We start from the raw sequence: 24,022 nt of genomic DNA, 5'->3' as shown, positions 1-24,022 counted from the left end.
CTCTTACTGACTTAAACGTAATTTTCATCTTTTGGTAATGAAAATTTATTGCAGCCTGTTTATTTTTGACTATAACAATATTTTTCCGTATAGACCTGGTCTGTAAATAACAAGTAGCGTATTTAGTATACACAAAAGCAGTGAAATCCGGCAAAATCTCCGTGTACTTGTAGGGAGTGTTCTGTTCTGTTCCCGTAAAAGTTGCTCTCTCGACTGTTAAAAAATGCACACTGGACAATTGAATTAATAAGTTGCACCTCAAAACACGGACTTTTAAAAATTTGAGGATTTCTGGGTGGTCTGTGGACAATTGTATCGATTCGTCGTCCCGTTTTATCGCCTTCAGTCGCAACTTCTCCTTGTGAAATATCTGTCATTTAATCCTGGACAACGCTGAATATGTTCAGTAAATTTATCAGATTTCTCAAGTAATTTACTCTACTAAATAGACAACAAACTTCATCAAACAATTTTTCGCCAGAAATATTAGCGCTTGTGTAGAATTTTGTATTTTTATCGCTAGAAGGCTTCTAGATGGGGAATGGCTGGCGCCCAAAACTCTATCATGTTTGAAAGGTTCGAAGAAAAGTGAGTCCGCCTGACAATTAAGTATAGACTGTTGTCCCCGGTGCTCTCTAAAAGCTGTATATAAAAGATATTTGATGCGCGAAATAATTGATTTCTTTTCCAAGTTATGAGAGTAATACTTCTATGATATATAGCTATTAAAACAACCAAGTATATATCGGTTCTTTGCATGGAAGAATTGAAGCTAAGGATTAACCCAGAACAAGTAATTACAAATTAGAGAATTAATGAACACAATCAAGTATTCACCTGTTATTCAATACTAATAATTATACACAAATTACAACAGTCGATGAATCCCGATTCCACTAAGTCAGAGTAATTTACACTAATCAGAAAAGTCGATTAATCTCTTTTTTCCTGGTAAAGTTGAACTCACATGTCAACATCGTCTCTTAAGCTACAACTAACTTTTTTGACGAACCACTACTTTTCAGATTCCCTCTCTCTGAGCGTTTTTCTTGGCCTAACATCTTGGCCTAACGTCTATGTGTGATAATGGGCGCAGAAATTCAGCCACAAGATGCAACTTATCTTATGTGAATGTTTGTTGGCGATGACCGGAGCTGCATGTTAACTAGGTTTGATAATTTCGGAATATGGCACAATTCATGTTCCATTCTGAGCAAAATCTGTGCAAATTTTCGCACGCTTGATTTTACTCTCTCCCAGTAACGGATACGCATCCGATTTAACCTATCATACCTTTGTTTCCTATTTAGGCTGGAGTAATGTTTAGTTTTAAATCTTTAATGTTTAGTTTTGAAAACTTTAACCTTATCCTTCGAGTCATGAAAAAAATCAAAAAGGAAACTTAGCTATTTCTGTTCCTTATTATCTTGTAAAATAGTTTAAGCGCTAATATTTTGGGATTGAAAGCAAATTTATCTCAACTCTTCACTCTGAACGAGGTCTTGGTACAATTTTTTGACTCTGAATTGTCGTTCCTTTCAAAGAAGTATACGAAATTGGTCTTTCATGTTTTTTTTGTTTAATTTAAAGGCCAAAAGAACGGTTTCGGGTACCGGAAAAAACCCGTTGGTTTGAAATTGTCCAAGGAGAGATCAGTTTAAGTTTCATGGTGATCGGACTTTAGGAAGTAAGGTTTTCAAGACTTGCGGGGGGGGGGTGGTTGGTGAATTTAAGGACGCTTAGTTTTGAAGCAATTAGGAACCCTCAAGCCGTACCAGAGAGTGGCAGATAGATATTTCATGCTGTGATAACTCACTCTTACGATATCCAGGGAGCCCAGCCCATCGTTCGGGAAGTAGTACGTAACTGTGATTATTGCAGTGATCAAATCGTTCATCGGCGTTTTAACGGCCCTTTGGCGCATGCTTCTCGCCTTACACTTGATAGAATTTGTAACGAATTTGGCCTAGCTATGAACGAAAGGCCGTTACTGGAAAACAATTGCTTCAAGGACGCCTCTTCGTTAAATCCTACATCTTTTATTCCTAAGACCGTGGTCACTATTGATCCCAATTATAATTGCGTGTGCGCTGCACTTAGCACAATTTTGACCGGAAGCCCTACTCACGGCGGAGAAATTGAAGAAATAATTCGTTCTTTACGATAGGAAGCCCCGGACCGCCACTTATTAAAACTGATGGATGCTGCCCCTCTTATTAATGGCCCAGATGATTTTAATTTCGTTACAACAGCAGATTTGAGAAAGCCAGCCCAAACCTTCAGAACTAATATTTACATGTTTTGTGAGACCGATGAGCTCGAGCAAGCCCACTGGGATTGTTTCACTGAAAACAAAACGGACCCAAATAAAGGAAGAATTTACTTAAAGGCCGGCATGAGTGGTAAAAAATTGCTCGCGTTAAGCCAAAAAATCAGAGGTAAGTTGTTCAATTTCGATGACATAAATTATTATACCGGACTAGCACACACATGACAATTATATAAATTATATTAGCTTTGACTCAGCATAAGGACGCTCACCTTGAACACTTTTTATTTCTATTAGCGCTTGTTGCTCAGCTCTTCCATATTCTGACAGGTCGGTATCGTAAGTTGGTTAGTGCTGTTGTTGTTCGCTTTGAGACTGTTGTTGCTCGATCTGCTGCTGCTGTTGCTTGCTCTGCTGCTGTTGTTAACCGCTTTTCTGCTGTTGTTGCTCGCTTTGCTGCTGTTGCTGCTGGCTCTGTTGCTGTTGTTGCTCGCTTTGTTTCGCTCCTAGGGTCATTTTTAACTTGTTGGATCTGCTGCTTTTTGTTTGTTTCCTTGTCTTTGTCTTGGAGACCCGAATGTGTTCTGCGCATGGTGTTTTCCCAACCACTGGAGGTAGCTCCGTTGGAGCCTTTCCAAGTCGCGCTTTTACAATTTTGTTGTCCATAACGCGAGTGACTTATAATTTATTGAAGCCTGTCGAATAAAGGTAATATGCACTAAGGCCAATAATAGCAATTAATTAAGTTCAGTGTATAACTGAAAAAACTACTGGCAAAAAATTAATTGCCTTTGTTTGGAGTTTCAACGGACTAAGTTTTAAATGTGAATGACCTCGAGGTTTTCCAACTCAAATAATCTTGGTCTTATTTGCCTTGCTCCAAATCGCGCCAGGATTTTGTGTGCCTCTTATCATCTGTTATTTACCTTGCGAAACACCAATTTTGGTATTGCTGGTCATTTGTGTGCCAATTCGGTCTTATCTTTGTTAGAACAAGGTATTTGAGTCTAAGTGTTTGTTTCATTAGCCCTAATGTTAGGACGCATATTTGCATTTGAAACTTGTAAAAATAAAGACCTAATTAGTTTACCCGCAAAATTTCTGGGTGTGAAAGATAACGCTGTGATGAACAATGGGCTCAATAAAGCACGCATGAACTAAATTCTTCATCTTGAACTTCTGTTACAAATATCAAACACTCAAATGGAAAATTTTTTAAAATAATGTATTTGCCAAAGAACTGTGATCCAGTTAGAAAATAGTCTGCCAATTGTTTTCTCAATTGGCTAATAGTATTGATAAAGGAATTTTTGAGACCAATCGTTGAAACCACTTAGGTTTTCTCTCAATTCGATTTAACTAGCGCAACCGCAAAAGCATCACAAGAAAATGTTTTTAAAAAGAAACTTTAAAAAATCCGATTAATACCCATGCCCCTCGTTCAATACCCATATGTATTACCATACGTTACCGATGTGTTTGGTTTTGTATATTACCCCATGTACCAGCAATTTTTTTGTTCAACGCTTTTTTGGCTTTGCTATCTTGCATATTAAAGGAGCACTAAGACCTGTACAGATAATGACCTTCTACATGGTGGCTTACCGTACCACATGTAATAAGTTCGTCTGCACGTTTAAAGAGCGTGAGAACAGCGTTAAAGAGCGTAGAGATGATGAGCTTAAACATGCGAAAAAAAAATCAGAAAAAAAAGAATTAAAAGAAGAAAAGATAAAAGAAAGCGAGAACAGAATGACAGAAAAAAGAACACAAAAGACAGAATGAAAAAAAAAGAATAAAAGAAAGTGAGAAAAAAAACACAGAAGAGAGATAGAAAAAACAAGACATGAAAGAAGGAGAGAAAATATTTAGAAAATAAAGCATGAAGAGAACGACAAAAAACGAAGTGAGAAAAGAAACATAGAAGAGGAAAAAACACGACACAAAAGAAGTGAAAACCAGTCAGAAAAGAAAAAAGAAGAAGAAAAAGGAAAAAAGCGAACGAAAAACGAAAACAAAACAAGAAAGATAAAAAAAAATCAGAAGAAGAACAGAAAAGAAAGAAAATAAAAAGAGAAAAGACAAAAAAGACACACAATATAGAGTCAAAAGAAAGAGATCAGGATAACAGAAAAGAAAAGAAAAGCAAAAAAGAAGTGACAGGAAAAAACAGAGAGAGAAAAAAAAGAGAAAAAACAGAGAAACGGAAAAATAGAAAAGACAAAAAGAGACCCATGAAAAAAAAGAAATTGAGAAACGAGAAAAAAAAAGAGGAAACAAAGAAAGAAAAGAGAAAAGCAAAACGAAAAAAGAGAGAGAGCGCGAGACACGAAAGCAAAAAAGAAATGAAGAGAATGGAATACAAACGAAAGGAAGAAAGAAAACAACAAAAGCGAGACAAAAAGCAAAAAAGGCAGAATCGAAAAACGAAGAAAAAAATAGAAAAGAAAGAGAAGCAAAAGAAACAAAAACAAGCGAGAAAGTAAGAAAAACAGAAATAAGAAAAAAGATAAAACAGAGATAAAAAACGGAAAAGAAGAGAGAGAGAGAGAGAGAGAGAGAGAGAGAGAGAGAGAGAGACAGAGAGAGAGAGAGAGAGAGGAAGGAGAAAATAGAAAGAAGGAAAAGAAAAATAAAATAACAAAAGAAAGACAGAAATGCAAGAGACAAAAGACACAGAATTTATTGAGAAAAACCAATGAAAGAGAAAAAACAAATAGTGAAACAATTAAAAAACAAAGACAGAAAGAAAAGCGAAAAAACAATAAGAGTTAAGAAGAGAATTTAAGAAGGAAGAAAAAGGAAGAATGTAAGAAGAAACAATAAAGGAAAAAGAGGAACAGAAAAGAAAACTAGCAAAGATAGTAGAAAAGGAAAAAAGAAGAACCAGAAAAAATATGGACATGAAAAAAAATTAAAAATGGAAATGAAAAAAAGGCAGGAAAGAAGAACAGAAAAAAAAGATATAAAACAAGGAGATAAAAGAAAGAGAAAAGAAAGAAGGAAAAGAAAGACAGAAACAAAAGACAGAGAAGGACGAGATTAAAAAAGCGAACTTCGGAAGAAACAAAAAAGAAAGAGGAGGAACAGAAAGAACGGTGCGAAACGACAAAAAGAGAAAAGAAAGACAGATCAGAAAAACAAATAAAATGGCACTAAATATAGAAAAGAAAGAGAAAAGCAAAAGAGAACAGAAAGAGAAAAACCAGAGAAAAACAAAAGAAGGGAATGAAAAAGAATAGAAAAGAAAAAAGAAAGCCAGAAGTGAAAAAAGAAAGAGTAAAAGATTGGCAGAAAAAAGAAAAAAAAACAAAAGAAAAAAATACGAAAAAAAACCAACGAAAGAGAAAACAAATCAAGAAAAAGAAAGACAGAAAGAAAAAAAAACAACGAAGAAAAAGGAAGAAAAGCGAGAGAGGGGAGAGAAAGAGAGAGAGAGAGAGATAGAGAGAGCGATAGAAAATTGAGTGAGAGAGAGAGAGCGCGCAAAAAAAGGAGATAATAGAAAAAGAGAAGAAACGAGAAAAGAAAGAGGAAACACAGGAAATATACGTAAAAGAAATAGAAAAGAAATACAGAAACTGCAGACAGAATAAAAAGAAAAAGAGAAAGAGAGAAAAGCTGGAGAGGAACGAAAGCCAGAGAAGAAAGAGAAAAGCAACAGAGAAATGGAAACAAAAGGAAAGAGAAAGAAACGAGAAAATAAAGAGAGAACAAAATAGATGAAAGAGAAAAAACACAGGAAAAGATGATGAAAGAGAGATTGAGAAAAAACAGAAAAAAAGAAGGAAAAGAAAGGCAGAAAGAGAAAGAATCGAGAAGAAAAAGAAAATAGAAGGAAAGAAGAAGTGGAGAAGAGAAAAAAAATTTTTTCTTTATGGGTGCAAAGACAATTTAATAACCCAGGGTTCGAAACAAGGGACTCCCGTTCCCTAACCAGAAGTACTGCCCTCTCGGCTATCAGTCTCTTCTTGTTGCTATGCCGCAATCGTTTTTATTTCAGCAACAAGCATTACTTCGGAGTGAAAACAATAGAGATCACTCAAAATTCCAGAACGAAAAGGTGAAAAATCACGAGAGAAGCCAGAGAAAATTCTTAAAAAAAATTACACAGTATCAAAACTTCTACAATACTAGCTATTAAATTAGTTCGAGAGCGCTAAAAAACAGTAAAGGAAGAGAAACGATAGAGAAGACAGATTAAAAGAGAAGACAACATAAAAGAGACAAAAAAGACAGGAAACAAATAGAGAAAGTAGAAAAAATAAAGAGCAAGAAATGACAAAAACGGAAGACAGTAAAAAAAGACAGAAAAAAAGCGAAAAAAAAGAAAGGCAGAAAAGAGGAACCGAAAAAACATAAAGAAATAGGGAGATAAACAAAAAAAAGAGAGGAAAGACAGAACAGAATGACAGAATAGAGAGACAGAAATTTGAGAAAATGAGTGAAAAGCCAGAAAAACAGAAAGAAAAGAAAGAGAAAAATAAGAGAAGCAGGAAAGAAAGAGACAAACAGAAAAGAAAGACAGAAAAGATCTACTTTCAAGAGCAAAACGAAAAACAGAAAAAAAATTAAATATTTGCAGCCTAACTTGTCATTTGATTTATCAAAACGAAGGGCAGTCAAAGATTTATCAAAACGATGATCCAGTTTATAAACTTCAGCTGTTTAAAATTTTTATGAGACTTAGGTCAAGCAAAACAGAAAAACAAAGATAAAATATCGTTGAAAAGAAAAAATCAGTCACGCAAACTTTTTGAATTAGAGATTCCGACTAATAGAATTTCGACACACTATATTGAGGAGAATTTAAAAACTGAACGCGAAAGTTTGTCCCTGCCGCAGTGCTATCTATCTAATAAATCTTTAAATTGGACAACATTCTATCTTCAATTTCTTGCTTTATTCCAATGATATCTGTCATGAATCAACATATCTCATGCAAGGACTGTATTTGTGTAATAAATTTTTCAGTAATCGACTCGGTTTTTATTGGCGGATTTTTGATCTTTGATATATTCTCGCATCAACTGTTTTTCGGTTGTTGACCGTTTTGGCCCAGGCAGTTTTTCGGTCATTGGCAGTTTTTCGGTCGATGACCTCATTTTGCATCCGCAGCTACTCAGTCATTGACATTTATGGCATAGGTAGCTTATCGGTCATTGACTGTTTGCAATGGCAGCTTTTCGGTCGGTGACTATTTTAGCAATGGCAAGTCTTCGGTCATTGACGTTTTTCAAAAAGCAAGGAAAATGTTATGCTGCATTTTTAAGAGGCCTTATAGCATATGATGATTGGCAGCTTACACATATTGTGATAGGTATTGGAATCACGTAGGAAACAAATAAAGAAAGTAGAGAAAAGAAAGAGAAAGGAATGACAGAAACGAAAGAGACTAATAAAAGACAGGAAAAAAAAGAAAATAAAAAAAAGGTAGAAAAAAAAGAAAGAGTAAAAGATTGGCAGAAAAAAGAAAAAAAAAACAAAAGAAAAAAATACGAAAAAAAAACCAACGAAAGAGAAAACAAATCAAGAAAAAGAAAGACAGAAAGAAAAAAACAACGAAGAAAAAGGAAGAAAAGCGAGAGAGGGGAGAGAAAGAGAGAGAGAGAGAGAGAGAGAGAGAGAGAGAGAGAGAGATAGAGAGAGAGCGATAGAAAAAGGGAGTGAGAGAGAGAGAGAGCGCGCAAAAAAAGGGGATAATAGAAAAAGAGAAGAAACGAGAAAAGAAAGAGGAAACACAGGAAATATACGTAAAAGAAAGAGAAAAGAAATACAGAAACTGCAGACAGAAAAAAAAGAAAAAGAGAAAAAGAGAAAAGCTGGAGAGGAAAGAAAGCCAGAGAAGAAAGAGAAAAGCAACAGAGAAATGGAAACAAAAGGAAAGAGAAAGAAACGAGAAAATAAAGAGAGAACAAAATAGATGAAAGAGAAGAAACACAGGAAAAGATGATGAAAGAGAGACTGAGAAAAAACAGAAAAAAAAGAAGGAAAAGAAAGGCAGAAAGAGAAAGAATCGAGAAGAAAAAGAAAATAGAAAGAAAGAAGAAGTGGAGAAGAGAAAAAAAATTTTTCTCTTTATGGGTGCAAAGACAATTTAATAACCCAGCGATCGAAACAAGGGACTCCCGTTCCCTAACCAGAAGCACTGCCCTCTCGGCTATCAGTCTCTTCTTGTTGCTATGCCGCAATCGTTTTTATTTCAGCAACAAGCATTACTTCGGAGTGAAAACAATAGAGATCACTATAAATTCCAGAACGAAAAGGTAAAAAATCACGAGAGAAGTCGGAGAAAATTCTTAAAAAAATTACACAGTATCAACACTTCTACAATACTAGCTATTAAATTAGTTCGAGAGCGCTAAAAACAGTAAAGGAAGAGAAACGATAGAGAAGACAGATTAAAAGAGAAGACAACAAAAAAGAGACAAAAAAGACAGGAAACAAATAGCGAAAGTAGAAAAAATAAAGAGAAAGATGTGACAAAAACGAAAGACAGTAACAAAAGACAGAAAAAAAAGCGAAAAAAAAGAAAGGCAGAAAAGAGGAACCGAAAAAACATAAAGAAATAGCGAGAAAAACAAAAAAGAAAGAGAGGAAAGACAGAACAGAATGACAGAATAGAGAAACAGAAATTTAAGAAAATGAGTGAAAAGCCAGAAAAACAGAAAGAAAAGAAAGAGAAAAATAAGAGAAGCAGGAAAGAAAGAGACAAACAGAAAAGAAAGACAGAAAAGATCTACTTTCCAGAGCAAAACGAAAAACAGAAAAAAAATTAAATATTTGCAGCCTAACTTGTCATTTGATTTATCAAAACGAAGGGCAGTCAAAGATTTATCAAAACGATGATCCAGTTAATTAAACTTCAGCTGTTTAAAATTTTTATGAGACTTAGGTCAAGCAAAACAGAAAAACAAAGAAAAAATATCGTTGAAAAGATCAAATCAGTCAACCAAAGTTTTTGAGTTAGAGATTCCGACTAATACAATTGCAACACACTATGTTGAGGAGAATTTAAAAACTGAACGCGAAAGTTTGTCCCTGCCGCAGTGCTATCTATCTAATAAATCTTTAAATTGGACAACATTCTATCTTCAATTTCTTGCTTTATTCCAATGATATCTGTCATGAATCAACATATCTCATGCAAGGACTGTATTTGTGTAATAAAATTTTCAGTAATCGACTCGGTTTTTAGTGGCGGATTTTTGATCTTTGATATATTCTCGCATCAACTGTTTTTCGGTTGTTGACCGTTTTGGCCCAGGCAGTTTTTCGGTCATTGGCAGTTTTTCGGTCGATGACCTCATTTTGCATCCGCAGCTACTCAGTCATTGACATTTATGGCATAGGTAGCTTATCGGTCATTGACTGTTTGCAATGGCAGCTTTTCGGTTGGTGACTATTTTAGCAATGGCAATTCTTCGGTCCATGACCTTTTTCTAAAAGCAAGCAAAAGGCTATGCTGCATTATTAAGAGGCCTTATACCATATGATGATTGGAAGCTTAAACATATTGTTATAGGTATTGGAATCACGTTTATAATATATAGACAGAGAGGCAGTGAAGGGAGGAAAGACATGTAGCACGGAAAAATGTGAAAAAAGGAAATTGGAGATACGGGTGCAACGTTAACGGACAAAAACACCCACAAACTACGCGCCTCACCTGCTCCATAGCTCAATTCATTGCCCCGCTCTTCAACTCAAGGCCCAGGTTCAAACTCGACTGTTGTCAATCGCTTTCTCAGAAAAACATGTTTGAAAGCCGTTAAAACATGTTTAGATAGACGCTTAAACATGGTGATCAGTGTCTCTCTGTCGACGTTATATTAATAAATAGATTGGCAACTTATTAGTTATAGTGGAAAATGGATAATGTAATCTGGACAACAGTTATATAGGACAAGCTTAGACAAGAAAGATAAAATTTTTGCTACTGAAAATTCCTGTCAGACGGGAGAAACTTCTGGAAACAATTAACAAAACTGAATCAAAACTGAAGTAGGAACATTCTTCAAAAACCCCCATGGACAGCAACCAAACAAAAAATTACAGCAGCATAGATAATGAAACACAAACAAGAAACTGACAAGAGATTCTGTATCTGGGGAGTGTATAACGTACTGGGGGCACAAACGGAAATATCCCAAATATTAAAGTAAAATTAACGGACGGAGAAAATTCTAGAATAACGATTCGCTCAAGGCTCAAATAATTTGTCCATTTTATTTATTGGCTTGCTGAAATATGCAATTGGTTCACATTGGCTAACCGGAAGTCATATTGAACCCAAAAAGCCACTCAAATAGGCGGAAATAGCAGTAGTGAACTATTTCGGTTTTAGAGCAATTCCCTTAATTATGCGGGACTTGATTCATGATACAAAAGCTCAAAAAGATTTTTAACATCAGCTAACGTACTCTGTTTAATTGTATGCCAATTCATTTCATCTCCTATAATTGTTAGTTAGAACTGTACTTTAAATGAGTATAAACCAAAAAAACTTATTGCAATCCCGCTATTTCTATATTTTCACTCATTTCAACCCCCATCTCCATTTCCTCCTCCCCCTCCCCCTCCGAAATATGAACTCAATAAACTGTTTGTGTGCGTGTATGCGTGCGTTTGTATGTGCGCGTATGCGCGCGTGTGTGTGTGTGTTTGTGGTTGTGTGTTTGTGTGTGTATTTCTGGTGTGTTTGTGTGTGTGTGTGTGTGTGTGTGTGTGTGTGTGTGTGTGTGTGTGTGTGTGTGTGTGTGTGTGTGGTTGCGTGTTTATGTGTGTGTATTTGTGGTGTGTTTGTGTGTGTGTGTGCGTGTGTGTGTGTGTGTGTGTGTGTGTGTGCGTGTGTGTGTGTGTGTGTGTGTGTGTGTGTGTGTGTGTGTGTGTGTGTGTGTGTGTGTGTGTGTGTGTGTGTGTGGTTGTGTGTGCTTGGGGGACGGGGGGGGTACCTAAAGCAAAAATGCAAAAACCAAAAAAAATGCAGCAAATCAGCCCGAGTTCTAACAAAACACTTTTCAGATGTCAACTTTATCATTACCTTTAGTTATGATATCTAGTCTTCTTAATTTCAGAGAGCGATACGAGAACACAATTGCGAGATACAGTTTGTCAAAGAGGAGAAAGAAATGGACCAGAAAGACTTGAAAGAGAGGATAATAATGATGATATTTTTGGAAAAGATGCCTCTTTGAGGAGTGCCAAGTACTCGTACGGAACAGCGACAGATGTAAAAAACGCAGTTGGGTCTGGCATCGAAATTGTCGGAAATTTGATTAATATTTTGAAAGGAAGTTTCTAAAATATCATGTTTTCTTACTATACACTAAACAAGAAACTTACTCAATTTAAAAGTTGCACAACCTCAAACTAATCGGTTTTTAATTTTTCTAATACTTCAACGTTATTCGAGTACTCCAACTTGCCTTTTAATTGTCCCAAAAATTGAAGTGAACAGAATTCAAAAACAGATAAACTTCAAATTCTCCGAAAGGTTGAGTTTTTTAAATTAAACGATCCAAATCTTAGATTGTAAGTTGATTCCATTCTGGCCGCACTGAAGGCTGTAAAACCAACTTTTAAGTCTATGGCCTGAGATTCAATTTTTTAAAAAAATGTCTTCTTGAGTTGAACTATCTCCGAGAAGACAAAAAATGCTACATAAAACTGGCTAAGACTGCGAAAATCTAAAGAAGAAAACAACTTCAACATCTGAACAGCGAAAACTTTGTTCAATTGGAAGATATACAATAACAAATATTTCGTTGGTGCAACTTGTCATCTTGTAATCCATATGTCACAAAGAGGAAAAAACCAAGAACATTTTGTTGAAGTTAATTTTGACGCTCTTATTGTTGTAGTTACGCAAAATTGTGTCGAACCTGGAATGAAATTCGATCACTCGGAAAAATTTGACTGAAGAGGCATTATCAACCACTACCACTACCTTCGAAAGTGGAACGGGTGCTCCTCTTTTCCTGTTTAATTCTACAAACGGTACTTTAATAAAAAAGTAAAATGGGCTTTACTGTGTGGAATATGGCGGAAAAATGTGATTTGTAGCACGACTGTTCTTTTGACATCTGATTTTTCTTGGAATTGATTCCTTTGAGGAATTGGTGGAAAAGTTTTGTCAGGACACAGCGTAAAAACAAACTTTTACAATCAAGTGTCTTCAATCTACTCCCTAGCTCTTTTAGTTCCCTTATCATCCTGAATTTATTAGATCAATTGATATTTGAGCACGTTATTTTTCCCATGTATGTTAATTTTCAGAACTTTAAGCCACCTTTGTTAACTAATAAATATGGTAGTCGGCATTAATGTAGTCGTCAAAAATTAGACTATAGAGGGCCTTCAAAGGCAAACATTTAACAAAAGTGGGGTAAAATATTGGCATTCTAGATTTAGAGGTATTTTCAGGTAAAAAAGAAGTCTGCCAATCCACAAATTTTGAATGTGCAAGCATTTGTGGCGGGGCTCTGAAAAAGGGAGAAAACAAAAAAGAGCAATAAAGTTTGACCGATAATTTTTTTTTGAGAACAAAGAATAATAAAAACGAAATTATTGTTTTTTTTTCTATTGAACGAGTGCGCATTTATCTGCTGGCATCTTAATACAGAACAATGATTCGAAGTAGAAAAAAAAGAAATAAATCAAACCGTGAAATAAAACTTTTTCCTGTAGTATTTTAGGTTTGCTGCACAGAAAGCAATATTTTTGTAGACATTGTAGGTAGACATGATGGTTATCTCGTTATAATCAGTTAAGAGTCTGTACGTTCCAGTTGCCGGCCTTATGACAATGTTGAAGGTACTATTTTTTTCTCAAATAACCTGCAATTAGTTTGAACGTGGCATCTGCTGATTCTATCTGATTATTGGTTTGGACTGAACTCTTCTCTCATGTATACACACGCAAACTATATCTGTTTTCGTTATCCGAATCAAGTAATTGTTAGAATATGAAGTATCGATTTTGACTTTTCTTTCCAGAAAAATGGTTCCTATGTTCTTTCGAGCATATGCCAACGCTCTTTCAACATATGGGAACTAAGTCAATGGAAGTATTCTAAAATCTAAAAAATCAAACATTATTGTCCCTATCAGAAACTCAAGCAATATTATGAAGACGTTTCCCAACAATGAAATATTTTGAAGTCATTAGAAAACAAGAAAAGTTTAGCAGATTATTCAATGAAAATGAAATAGGGGAAAATATTTGATTTTGATATCTGATAACATTAAAAAACGCATAGCACAATAGAACAAAAAATAATCATGGATCAATGAACTATACACGATAAACATTGTCGACTCGTTTTTTTATTTTCTACCTCTTGGTAAGTGGTTTTGTCAAAGGAAAATTTTTATTGGTCAAAATCAAAGCTATTTGATGATGGTTTTCAACCTCAGCCGTTTTTGTTGTCTAATTGGAAATAAAATAAAAACTAAATTTATGTTCATTTAGAGTCCAATAAAATTGTTATCCGCAAAACATTCAAACATATTTATCTGGTAATTTAATTTTGAGTTAATTTCTTCTTTATTGCCCCTAAAATTCGGCGTTTTAGATCTAATGACTCCCGCAATTAATTTGTTTTCATCCTCCAATTCAAAGGAGTTTTAGTTTAAGGTAGGTAGTTTTAATTTAATAGAGGCATTTAACAATCCAAGTTTCAATAACTTATAATGGGTCAAATAAAATTTGCGTGGAGAGAATTTCAGCACTTCTTCTCGTCCATCATAACCAGGCAAAATAAGTGGACTGCATTGCATTGGTGGTCTGCTTGAAGACTAGATTATGAAAGTTTTTATCGAAAAATTTAGTTTAGTTGAAATTAAGAGAACATTTTTTGACATCTCAAAATTTTCGTTTTTTTAATTATCTGGTCTTAGATTTTTTGCAAGCTGTGTGCAATGTTTAAGCTCCACCAGAATGCAAGTTTCAGCATCTTGCCACGTTACAATCGGCATAAAACTTTTTGTTTTGCAGCGAAGGTCCCTCACTTGAACTCGATCTAAGTCAGATAAGTTTTTCGGCGGTTCATTGCTGTGTTGATCAAACAATTTTGTGAACAGAAATTTCTGAAAAAGACATCACTCAAAATTGTATCAGTCTGGTTGTCAGTCTTGACTGTTGTTATGAACTCAATTTTTTGAAAAAGAAATTAGCTCTTATAATTTTCCTCTGTAATTTTTAATACTCTGCCAAATGTTTTGCTGTGTTTCTATAGATTATTGCACCGTGTTCTATAAACAACTTTGGATTTGAATCATGAAGATGGAGCGATTGATCATCAGAAAGAAGAGCCTTTTTTGGTTTATAAACTTTCTAGAAGGAACTAAGTAGCAAAATTTGTAGGGAAAAAACATTTGGGAAACACGTTTCATTGTTTATTGGTAACTCAATCTCAGAAACCAATTAGCAGCTTTAACGATGTCTTTTTCAAGTGATTTAAAGTAATAATTTTTTGCTAAGCTGCCAATTCATATAGAGTAGTATTATCAGCAAAATAAGAGAGAAAATTTGTTTGAAAGATCAGTTAAGCAGAATAAGAATATTTTAGGGTCTAGCACTGAACACTGTGGTACAGACCATGATTTGTTCATCAGCTAATTTCCGCTCATTTAATTGTACGAAATATGTACGCTCACTTAGCTCCTAAATTTTTTCGCAGAACCGCGGTCTTGCCATTTTTGCTGAAAAATTTCTGTCTTTTCCAAAACCTTCCGCAGAAATTCTTGGAATCTTATTCGTTCTCAAATACAGGATTATTTGGGTTGAAAACCAAAATTTACCGGCGAGATAATGGTATTTTTGTGCAAAATGACGGGATGCGATTAGAGAGCGGTTCTCAAAAAATTATTAATAGAATTGAGAAGACTATGAGAAGTGTAATTCTTGCGGTCTCGTCCATCGCCTGATTTGTGAATTTGTATCACTCAATGTATTAACTGTATTAAATGTATTTTTCAAAATTCTAATGACCTACTTTATGACCTACTGCAGTGAACAATTTTCGAGTGCCATTGTGTTGTTTATTTAATTTGATTAGAAAAAAATTTAGCATGATCAGAATTTCTTGAAAAATTTTTACCGGCAATTGAGAAAATTGTTGAACTCATTTTCGTTAAACATTTTCACTCTCGATGCACTCTTGTAAAATTCTTGTATTCTTTAAATTAAACTCTGAGAGCTTTTTCGAAAAAAAACCAGGTCGTAAAATATGATTTATTTTTTAGAAGATTCCTGGCTATGCATAATTTATTTCTGCTTTTTTCGATAGGTGAACTGAGATGGGTTGCTATTGTAATATATCTCACTTTCATTTTCCTAAATTATGCTCTATTCAGTTTATTTGATTTTTCCGCAATCTGATAATTGGAGCAATGTTCTCCAGTATATCTATTAATTCAACTACCAGGCAACCAGTGTGTTCATTCGGTTAATTAGATGTAAAAATTATATCCATGTTTTTATTTAGACGAAACAAGTATATGAATTTTTCTATTAAATGTTTCTGCTACATAACTGGTTTTCAATGCGTTTATTTTTGGAGACCAGTTTAGTGTCTGTTAGCAGTAGATAACGCTCGGAATTGTAGTTCTTATGGTTAGAGCTTGGTAAAACGTGACCAACATATTTGAAAGTATTTCCCCTTGAAGTTGTTGAATATCACGTTGGATATTACGTTTATGGTTCTCCGCCAAAATGTTGTTCTTGGATAAGCGAATCTTAAAATCCCAACAGATAAAAGCCTTGAAGTGGTTTGACATCATGCTTTCCATCATTTGCCCATTTTTGCCCTGAAAATTTTTGTTATTCCTCACCTGTTGTCGATAGACTTTAAACAGTTTGCGTTTTTTCCTAATTAAATCAACAGCAAGAATCGGCAATATATATTACTGTAAAACACAGAAAAAGTAGGTGACTAATTTTTTTTCGACTGAAAATTCAGATACCGCATGTGTGGTAACCAATTGGCATAATCTGATCCTGCATTGCTTGATAATGGAGAGTTTTCCTGGAAATATATAACCTCTATTCATGATTGGAAAACACCAGGCTATTGAGCAATGTCTGTAAAATGTCAACCTACTTTCAAACAAAATAGTTTTTTTCAGTCCTAAACCATAACACTTCAATAATTAATAGTAGAAGAACTCTACTACAAAATAATCCGACAGATTTCGGGCAGTCAACTTTTTCTGCTACAGTAATAGTTCTCCAAATGCAGAAATTTTTATTCCAAAAGTCACCAGAAATCAAAATTGAAGTGAATAACTAAATAATATCTAATGATAACAATCCCAATGCTACGCGTGGATGAATTTCAAACCTGTCAAGTAGTGGAACCCTGCCATCGTCATCATTTGAGAAGTTGGTATCAATGTAGAACTCCTCCCCCGCACCCCCTCCCCCTCCAGCGCCCACTTGGGCTCCCGTGCCGTTCTTGTCGCCCCCTCGCTTGTTGCCCCCACCCCCACTTCCACCTCCAATAGGGAACCCGACCCCTCCTCCGCTGTAGGGTGGTGCAAAGCCCCCGTACCCCCTGCCAGTGTTGTACCCTGCAGTTCCACGACCACCAAAGGCACCCCCGGATAGACCTCCTTGGTAGAAGCTGGAGGGGTCCTACAAAGTATAATAATTTTTCTTCGTTATGAGCCATACGTAATCTTGCGAAATAGAATTTCAGCTTGTCAAATTTTTTATAAGTAGATAACTACTAGGAAAGACAGCCCCCCCCCGCCCCAATCTATTATATATAATTTAAAAGTTGATAATAGATGTCTGCTTTTTGAAGGATAGAGTTATTATTGTATTGAAACGAGGCCCAACGCCAAATGACACTATTCAAAAAGAAAGTCGAAAGAATTAGTCTATTAAACTCAATATACAGATGTGTATGAAAAAAAATATTAAATAACTCAACTATCTAATGAATTCTAAAATAAAATATCTAAATGTCATATACATCTGCAAATTATTAGAATGTGGCATCTATAATGGATATGGTTACATCTTTGTGATGGCTTGTATCATTTTCAATAGTTTTATCGACCGCTTATCGGGCCAAGTATAATATTATTAATGCAAAAAGCGCATCAATTCGTTTGTTCATAAATGGTTATGAAAAAAAAATGTTTTCAGCTGGAGAGGCAGTAAGCAGTTCTGAGAACTGTCCTAGCCAAAAATTACAGTTAATAAACCGTACCTGGTTATTACCACTGAACCCGTTCTCAAGGGAACTCGTCCCCCCACTGGTACCAGTTAGAGTAGTGGCCTGGTCCCAGCACACCTCCCCGCTTGTTCCAGCACTCAAGTTGTTTATCTGTTGGTTCATAAGGACGGCCTGGTTGTGATGTTGGGCGTGGACTCCCCCCACTCCAGGGGTCATGACTGTGGAGGATAAAGATGGCATTATGGGACTGGAGTTGGACAGAATTGATTGGTTGAAACTCTGTGCTGTCGCCTGAGGGTGACCTGGGTGTTCTAAAGTTAAGACACACTTTTAAACTAACTAAAATCAGGAAAGTTGATCTAATGTCTCAACCAGTTCTCGAGAACAGTGAAGAGGTTCGATATGTAAGTTAACACACGCACTTGCATGTTATAAACTGCCGAAAATGCTACAGCGTCAGAGGTCAAATTGCCAGAAGTCCCAATATGAATAGCCACAATTTGACAGAAATTTTGTCTTCTTAAAACGTGCAAGTTGCGTGTTTTCAGCAAGGTTACCTCTGCAGAAGTCACTTCCAAGTTCTGGGCTTACATCTCGAACTGCTAAGCCGTTCTCCATGAACTCCAGAAGTTGTCGGTTACTTCAAGCAGAGTCACGTAACCTATACGTCGAATTTCGAGGTCACGTAACCTTAATTAAAACAGTTTAAATATGCAAGTTTCAAAGTTTCAAAATGCCGGAAGTATGCAGTGCTTTTTTGCTAACTCTCACATTTATTAGCGAAATACAAGTATCAGTGGAATTAAAAGCATTCTTCATGGCGCTTTTGTTCATTCAAGAGTTTTGCTTTTTGCTCGCACTTTTTCTTTTTTTTATCCTCTTGTATTTAGTATTTTGGTTGTTTGTTTTCTCTTATCACGTATTTGTTTGCAAATTAGCTACATAAGCCGTCAAATGACATGATACTCAAAAATTTGAAAAACTGGTTTCTTATCATCGAGCCGAACACTCAGTTATGTGTTTGAGCAAAGTCAGTTCCTGCTATATAAGCAAGTTGAGCAAGATAAGTCAACTATATCCTTTAGTTATGATTAAAATTTTCGGTCTCGAGGGAAACGGTCTCTTTTGGATTTAACCCTAGTTATGCTCCTACTTTATGAAGGTAATGAACAATGAGTAATATATTAACCGTAAGCTCTACTCACTACCAAAACGTTTGTTGCACTTCTTTTTTACTGACATTTCCACATTTTGCGTATAAATTCAAAGAGTACTGTTTTTTTTCCTGTGGATTTGATTAAAATTTTAACAAAAAGGTTCCGCACTGAAGGCCAAAAATCAATTTTTTTGTCTTCTGCAGATGAATATGACAATCAATAAACGCTTACCAATAAAGCTACGGCGCAATTTTTTCAGATTTATAATAAAAACTCGTTAATGAAAATAAGCAAGATGTGAAGTTTCAAGGAAACTTAACATTTTTTTTCAAAACTTATCGGAAATTCAACGGTCAGCTGCAATATTATTTTAAAAACCGAAAAAAACCAATTTCAATTTGGAAAGACTTTCAATATATGAAATATACGACAAAAATCATCAAAAACAATAGAAAAAGTGCGTAAAGAACTTTTACTGATTAATAACCCCCAACACATGTGTTCAGATTACAACGAGGCGGCTCGTTAACGTACTTTTGCAATTGATGTTCCGACCCGAGCTCATCTACATTTTTGACTTACTTGTCAACCAAATGAAATAATAACAAAAATAGATGTTTGAGTTTAAAACAATCGTTACACAACCTATCTAATAATTGAATTACATAATGCCATGCCTTATTATCTGAATATTATGTATTTTTAACTCAATTCTTATTTCTACTAATTAAGCTGCAGGAATTATAATGAGAGATTAAATAAGTTTCTTTGGGCCATATTTGTAAACCATTGGGATCTGTTACTACGCGATTGTTCTGAAAGAAGAGAAAAAGAAACGCAAAAAAACACCACTCAAAAAACGTTTAAAAAAACGCATATTGTCCAACAAACAAAGCATCGATGAGAAATAATATCAGTAGCTATGTTAATTTTCGGAAAACAAGAAATTGGATGTGACATCTCATTGATGAAAATAAGTTACAATTTGACGAAAAGAACAACTAAAATTGAAAAGTTTGAAAAGTGTTTGAAAAATTATATCATAAACTTTAAGACTAAAGGCTATAAACTGACTAATTGATTCGAATAACATCACTATTTCAATCCTCAATTACAAGCCTAAGAGACTTGTCTGCAATTTTTGGCTAACAAAAGAACAAAAACAGGCAAAAACAGCAATTTCAAGAAAAAAATTGAGCGAGAAAAGTGTCGAAGGCATTAAAAAATGAACTTTTCACTAAAAACTTTTCTAGATTCAATTATTTTCTTAACAGCAATGGGGTTCCTCTTTTTTATCAATATAGTTTCAATAAAATCAAATGTGAACAAATACAGAACCACGAAATTTTTGAGAAAACTCATTGTATCAACGCCATTAATTTCATTAATTTTCAACAGAAGCCACTAAATATGCTAAATTACGCCTCCATGGGACAACAAGTTTGTTGGTTACTCATATTTTGTTGATAAGACCTGACAACAAGTTACTGAAGATGAAAACAACAACAAAGACAGGCAAAGACCAAAAATTCAGTAGAAAAGTGCCAGAAGAAAGTGTCGAAGCAATTTAAATCATAAGTTCCTCTCTGAAATTTTTATATGTGATCCGTTGAACCTCTTCCCTATACCAATGGGAACTATTAGTTTTAGGATAATACGATAAGATTTCAAATAGATCCAAAAATAAGAAAAAGTACCCCAAAATTTTTTTTAAAAAAATGAAAACTAGTGGTATTGAAGTTTTAAAACTAATAGGTAGAAGATAAAACCGCTAACCACGTTATTTTTGGCTGCATTAGAAAAAAAAGGATCCCCAAAGTACTAAGATTGACGGCAGTTCACGAAATAAGAGTTTAGGGTTGGTTAAGGATCACAAAAAATTTTGAAAAACTATTTTTAAATTCTTAACAGCCATTAACCTCAAAAAGCTTTTGACGGAGGTCAGTAACAACGCTCATAAATAACAAAATGGCAAGGAAAAGATGTTTGTCATGCATAGATAATCAATAGGAGACCACAATAAGTCTTAAGACTATGAAAACAACAACAAAAGTAGTCAAAAACCCAAAACTCAGTGAAAGAGTGCCAGAGGAAAGTGTCGAAGCCATTTAAATTATAAGCTCTTCTCTGAAAACTTTATCTATGATGCGTTAAATTTCTTCCCTTAACCAATGGGACTATCAGTAATAAGATAATGTGATAAGATTTCAAATAGATCCAAAAATGAGAAAAAGTACTCGAAAATTTTTTTAAAAAATATATGAAAACTCGTAGCATTGAAGCCTTAAAACTAATAGTTAGAAGATGAAAACCCTAACCAGAAAAAAATTTAGCTGCACTACAAATAAAAAGGGGTCCTTTAATTACTAAGAAGTACTAACAGTGCACGAAAAAAAACTAGGAACGGTTAATCTTCAAAAAAATTTCGAAAAACTTTTTCTAAGGTCTTAACAGCCAATAATTTCTTTTAACGGAGGTCAATAACTACGCGCAGAAAAAACACGATGGCAAAAAAAGATATTTGTCATGCATTGATAATCAATAAGAGATCACAATAAGTCTTAAGACTATGAAAACAACAACACAATCAGGCGAAAACAAAAATTTACTAGAAAAGTGCGAGAAGAAAATTTCGAAGCCATTCAAACCATTAGCTTTTCTCTGGAAACTTTATCTCTGATCCACTGAACGTGTTCTCTAAGCCAATTGGATTAGAATAATTTTTTGATAATGTGTATAATATTTCGATAATGTGATAAGAGTTCAAAAGTAACCAATAATGCGAAAATGTCCATTTTTTTTAAATTTTGAATTCTTGTGTTATTGAAGTAATATAACCAATAGTTAAAATATAAAACCGTTAGCGAAATTTATATGAGTTTCAGTAGAAAGCAAGTGGGTTCTGTCAATACTGAGACGGACTAACAGTTCACAAAAATTTTAAGATTGGTTAATATTCATAAAAAATTTCGATAAATTATTTTTAAATATTTAACAGCCACTAAATTCAATAAATGTCAACGGAAGTCAATAATTACGCTCAATTATGCTTCAAAAAGAGAACGAAGATGTTTGTCAAGGGTGATCAATAAGTCATCACAACAAGTCTTATGACTATGAAAATAACAACAAAAACAGGAAAAATTCAAAAATTCAGTAGAGAAGTGCAAGAAGAAAAGGTCGAAGCCATTTGAAATCATAAGCATTTCTCTGAAAAAATTTTTTTGTGATCCACAAATTGTGGTCTTGAAGCCAATAGGAGCTGTCAATCTTCGGATAATGTGATAAGATTTCAAAGGTAACCAATAATACGGAAACACCAAAAAAAAATTTTAAACTTTTTGAAATCTTGTTTCATTGAAGTTGTATTACTAAAAGTAAGAAGATAAAACCGCCAGCTAGATCAAATTTGATTACATAAGGACAGAAGAGGGTGCTGTCATGACAGAGACTGACTTACAGTTCACGATAATAAGTTTGTGATTGATTAATGTTCTAAAAAATTTTCAACAATTTTTTTTAAAGAGTTAACAGTCATTAGCTGACCATTCAATGCACTAGATATGCTCACTTAAATCTCATTGCGGCAAATTTTGCACTCTTAGTCATAGAGTCCTTTCCATAGGACTCCAAAAAATTGGTAACACCTGAAAAGGGAATTCTAAATTTCATTTAAAATTACGAAAACTCAGAGTCGAATTTAAAAAAAAACATGAGCAATTCCTTGAAAACGATTTTTTTGTTCACTGGGCTTCATTTGACCGTTAAAGAGTTTAGTCATTAACGGAACCTCGATATGAAAAGTGACTTGTCTCTAGGTGACTTAAAAAAGCAAAAAAAGCAGAAAAGTTTTATAAAAAAAAGAGCTCTCAAACAGATTTCGAATTTTTTGATATTGAAGCTCCATATGAGACCAGAACTAGTTTTTTTTATCGCCTTTAGTCTATTAGGAACACAAAACTGGTTCATTTTTTGGCAAGAAATTTGAATTTGAAATACCATTTTTATAGAAAATATCTTAATTTGAACAAAAATCAGACTAAAAGTGAACAAATACCATGTGCTCACACAAAATTTCTATCCTCGATAACTATACAAAAAAAACGAAAATCAAAAAATCTTTCTAATTTTGAAATCTACGCTGGACCAGTTTTTTAATGATACTACTCACATTTCTCTGCAATGAATATATCGATCGGCCAAAATTGACTGAACCAAAAAATCGATTGGAGTATATAGTTGCTCCCCCCACAAGTGAGGTTGGAACAAAAAGATATCTTTGACAAATATTGTTTCGAGATACAGGGCTATCAATTCTCCTCCTTTTTCTTTTTTCTTAGCAATATAAAATGTTTGATTTTCAGCTGAGCTCTCAACTCTAAAGCAACAAGGTTGGTAGAGAAATGATGACATTTTTTCTTCGTTAATCAGTACAGATCTACGACACGAAACGACATTTTTTCCTGCTGTCTTTGCCCAGTTTTTTTGCCCGCAACTGACGAGAAAATCATATGTTTTGCTATTGAAGCAATTTTTTATTGATCAATTAGCTGATGATTTTCATGATAATCAGTTTAATAATATATTGAAAAATTAATTAATTAAGTTTAAAAAATTAATGAAGTTTATCAGCCAACGTTCATTTGAGAAAAATAAAGGCAAAAATATATTCAGTTTATAAAAAGCCTTATGATCATATAATCATGTTTCAAGTATTGGATCAAAAAGACTTCTGACTGGCATATAATTTTTAATGTCCAAAGAGAGAAAAAAGAGTGAGTCGAATTTAAAAAAAAAACATGAGCAATTCCTTCAAAACGATTTTTTTTGTTCACTGGGTTTCTTTTGACCGTAATGGAGTTTAGTCATTAACAGAACCTCGATAGGAAAAGTGACTTGTCTGTAGGTGACTTAAAAAAGCAAAAAAAGCAGAAAAGTTTTACAAAAAAAGAGCTCTCAAACAGATTTCGAATTTTTTGATATTGAAGCTCCATATGAGACCAGAACCAGTCTTTTTTGATCGCCATTAGTCTATTAGGAACACGAAACTGGTTCATTTTTTGGCAAGAAATTTGAGTTTGAAATACCATTTTTATAGAAAATATCTTAATTTGAACAAAAATCAGACTAAAAGTGAACAAATACCATGTGCTCACACAAAATTTCTATCCTCGATAACTATACAAAAAAAACGAAAATCAAAAAATCTTTCTAATTTTGAAATCTACGCTGGACCAGTTTTTTAATGATACTACTCACATTTCTCTGCAATGAATATATCGATCGGCCAAAATTGACTGAACCAAAAAATCGATTTGAGTATATAGTTGCTCCCCCCACAAGTGAGGTCGGAACAAAAAGATATCTTTGACAAATATTGTTTCGAGATACAGGGCTATCAATTCTCCT

The 24,022-nt window shown here is 34.3% G+C and overlaps 1 protein-coding gene across 1 annotated transcript in view; it reads right to left on the bottom strand.

The window, feature by feature from the left end:
- Nucleotides 1-24,022, bottom strand: part of LOC142342960 (uncharacterized) — a 114,012-nt gene that overhangs the window by 40,475 nt on the left and 49,515 nt on the right. The window contains exons 3-4 of the mRNA XM_075394640.1: nt 17,490-17,767; nt 16,614-16,906 (exon numbers count right to left, since the gene is read on the bottom strand). Of these exons, the coding sequence (XP_075250755.1) occupies nt 16,614-16,906; nt 17,490-17,767 (571 nt within the window). The remainder of the gene's footprint in view (nt 1-16,613; nt 16,907-17,489; nt 17,768-24,022) is intronic.

The sequence above is a fragment of the Convolutriloba macropyga genome, chromosome 7 (genome assembly GCF_964194025.1).
Source record: "Convolutriloba macropyga chromosome 7, txConMacr16.3, whole genome shotgun sequence".
NCBI lineage: Eukaryota > Metazoa > Xenacoelomorpha > Acoela > Convolutidae > Convolutriloba > Convolutriloba macropyga.
The sequence above is the reverse complement of the archived record's forward strand: the minus strand, read 5'-3'. Positions and strand labels throughout refer to the sequence as shown.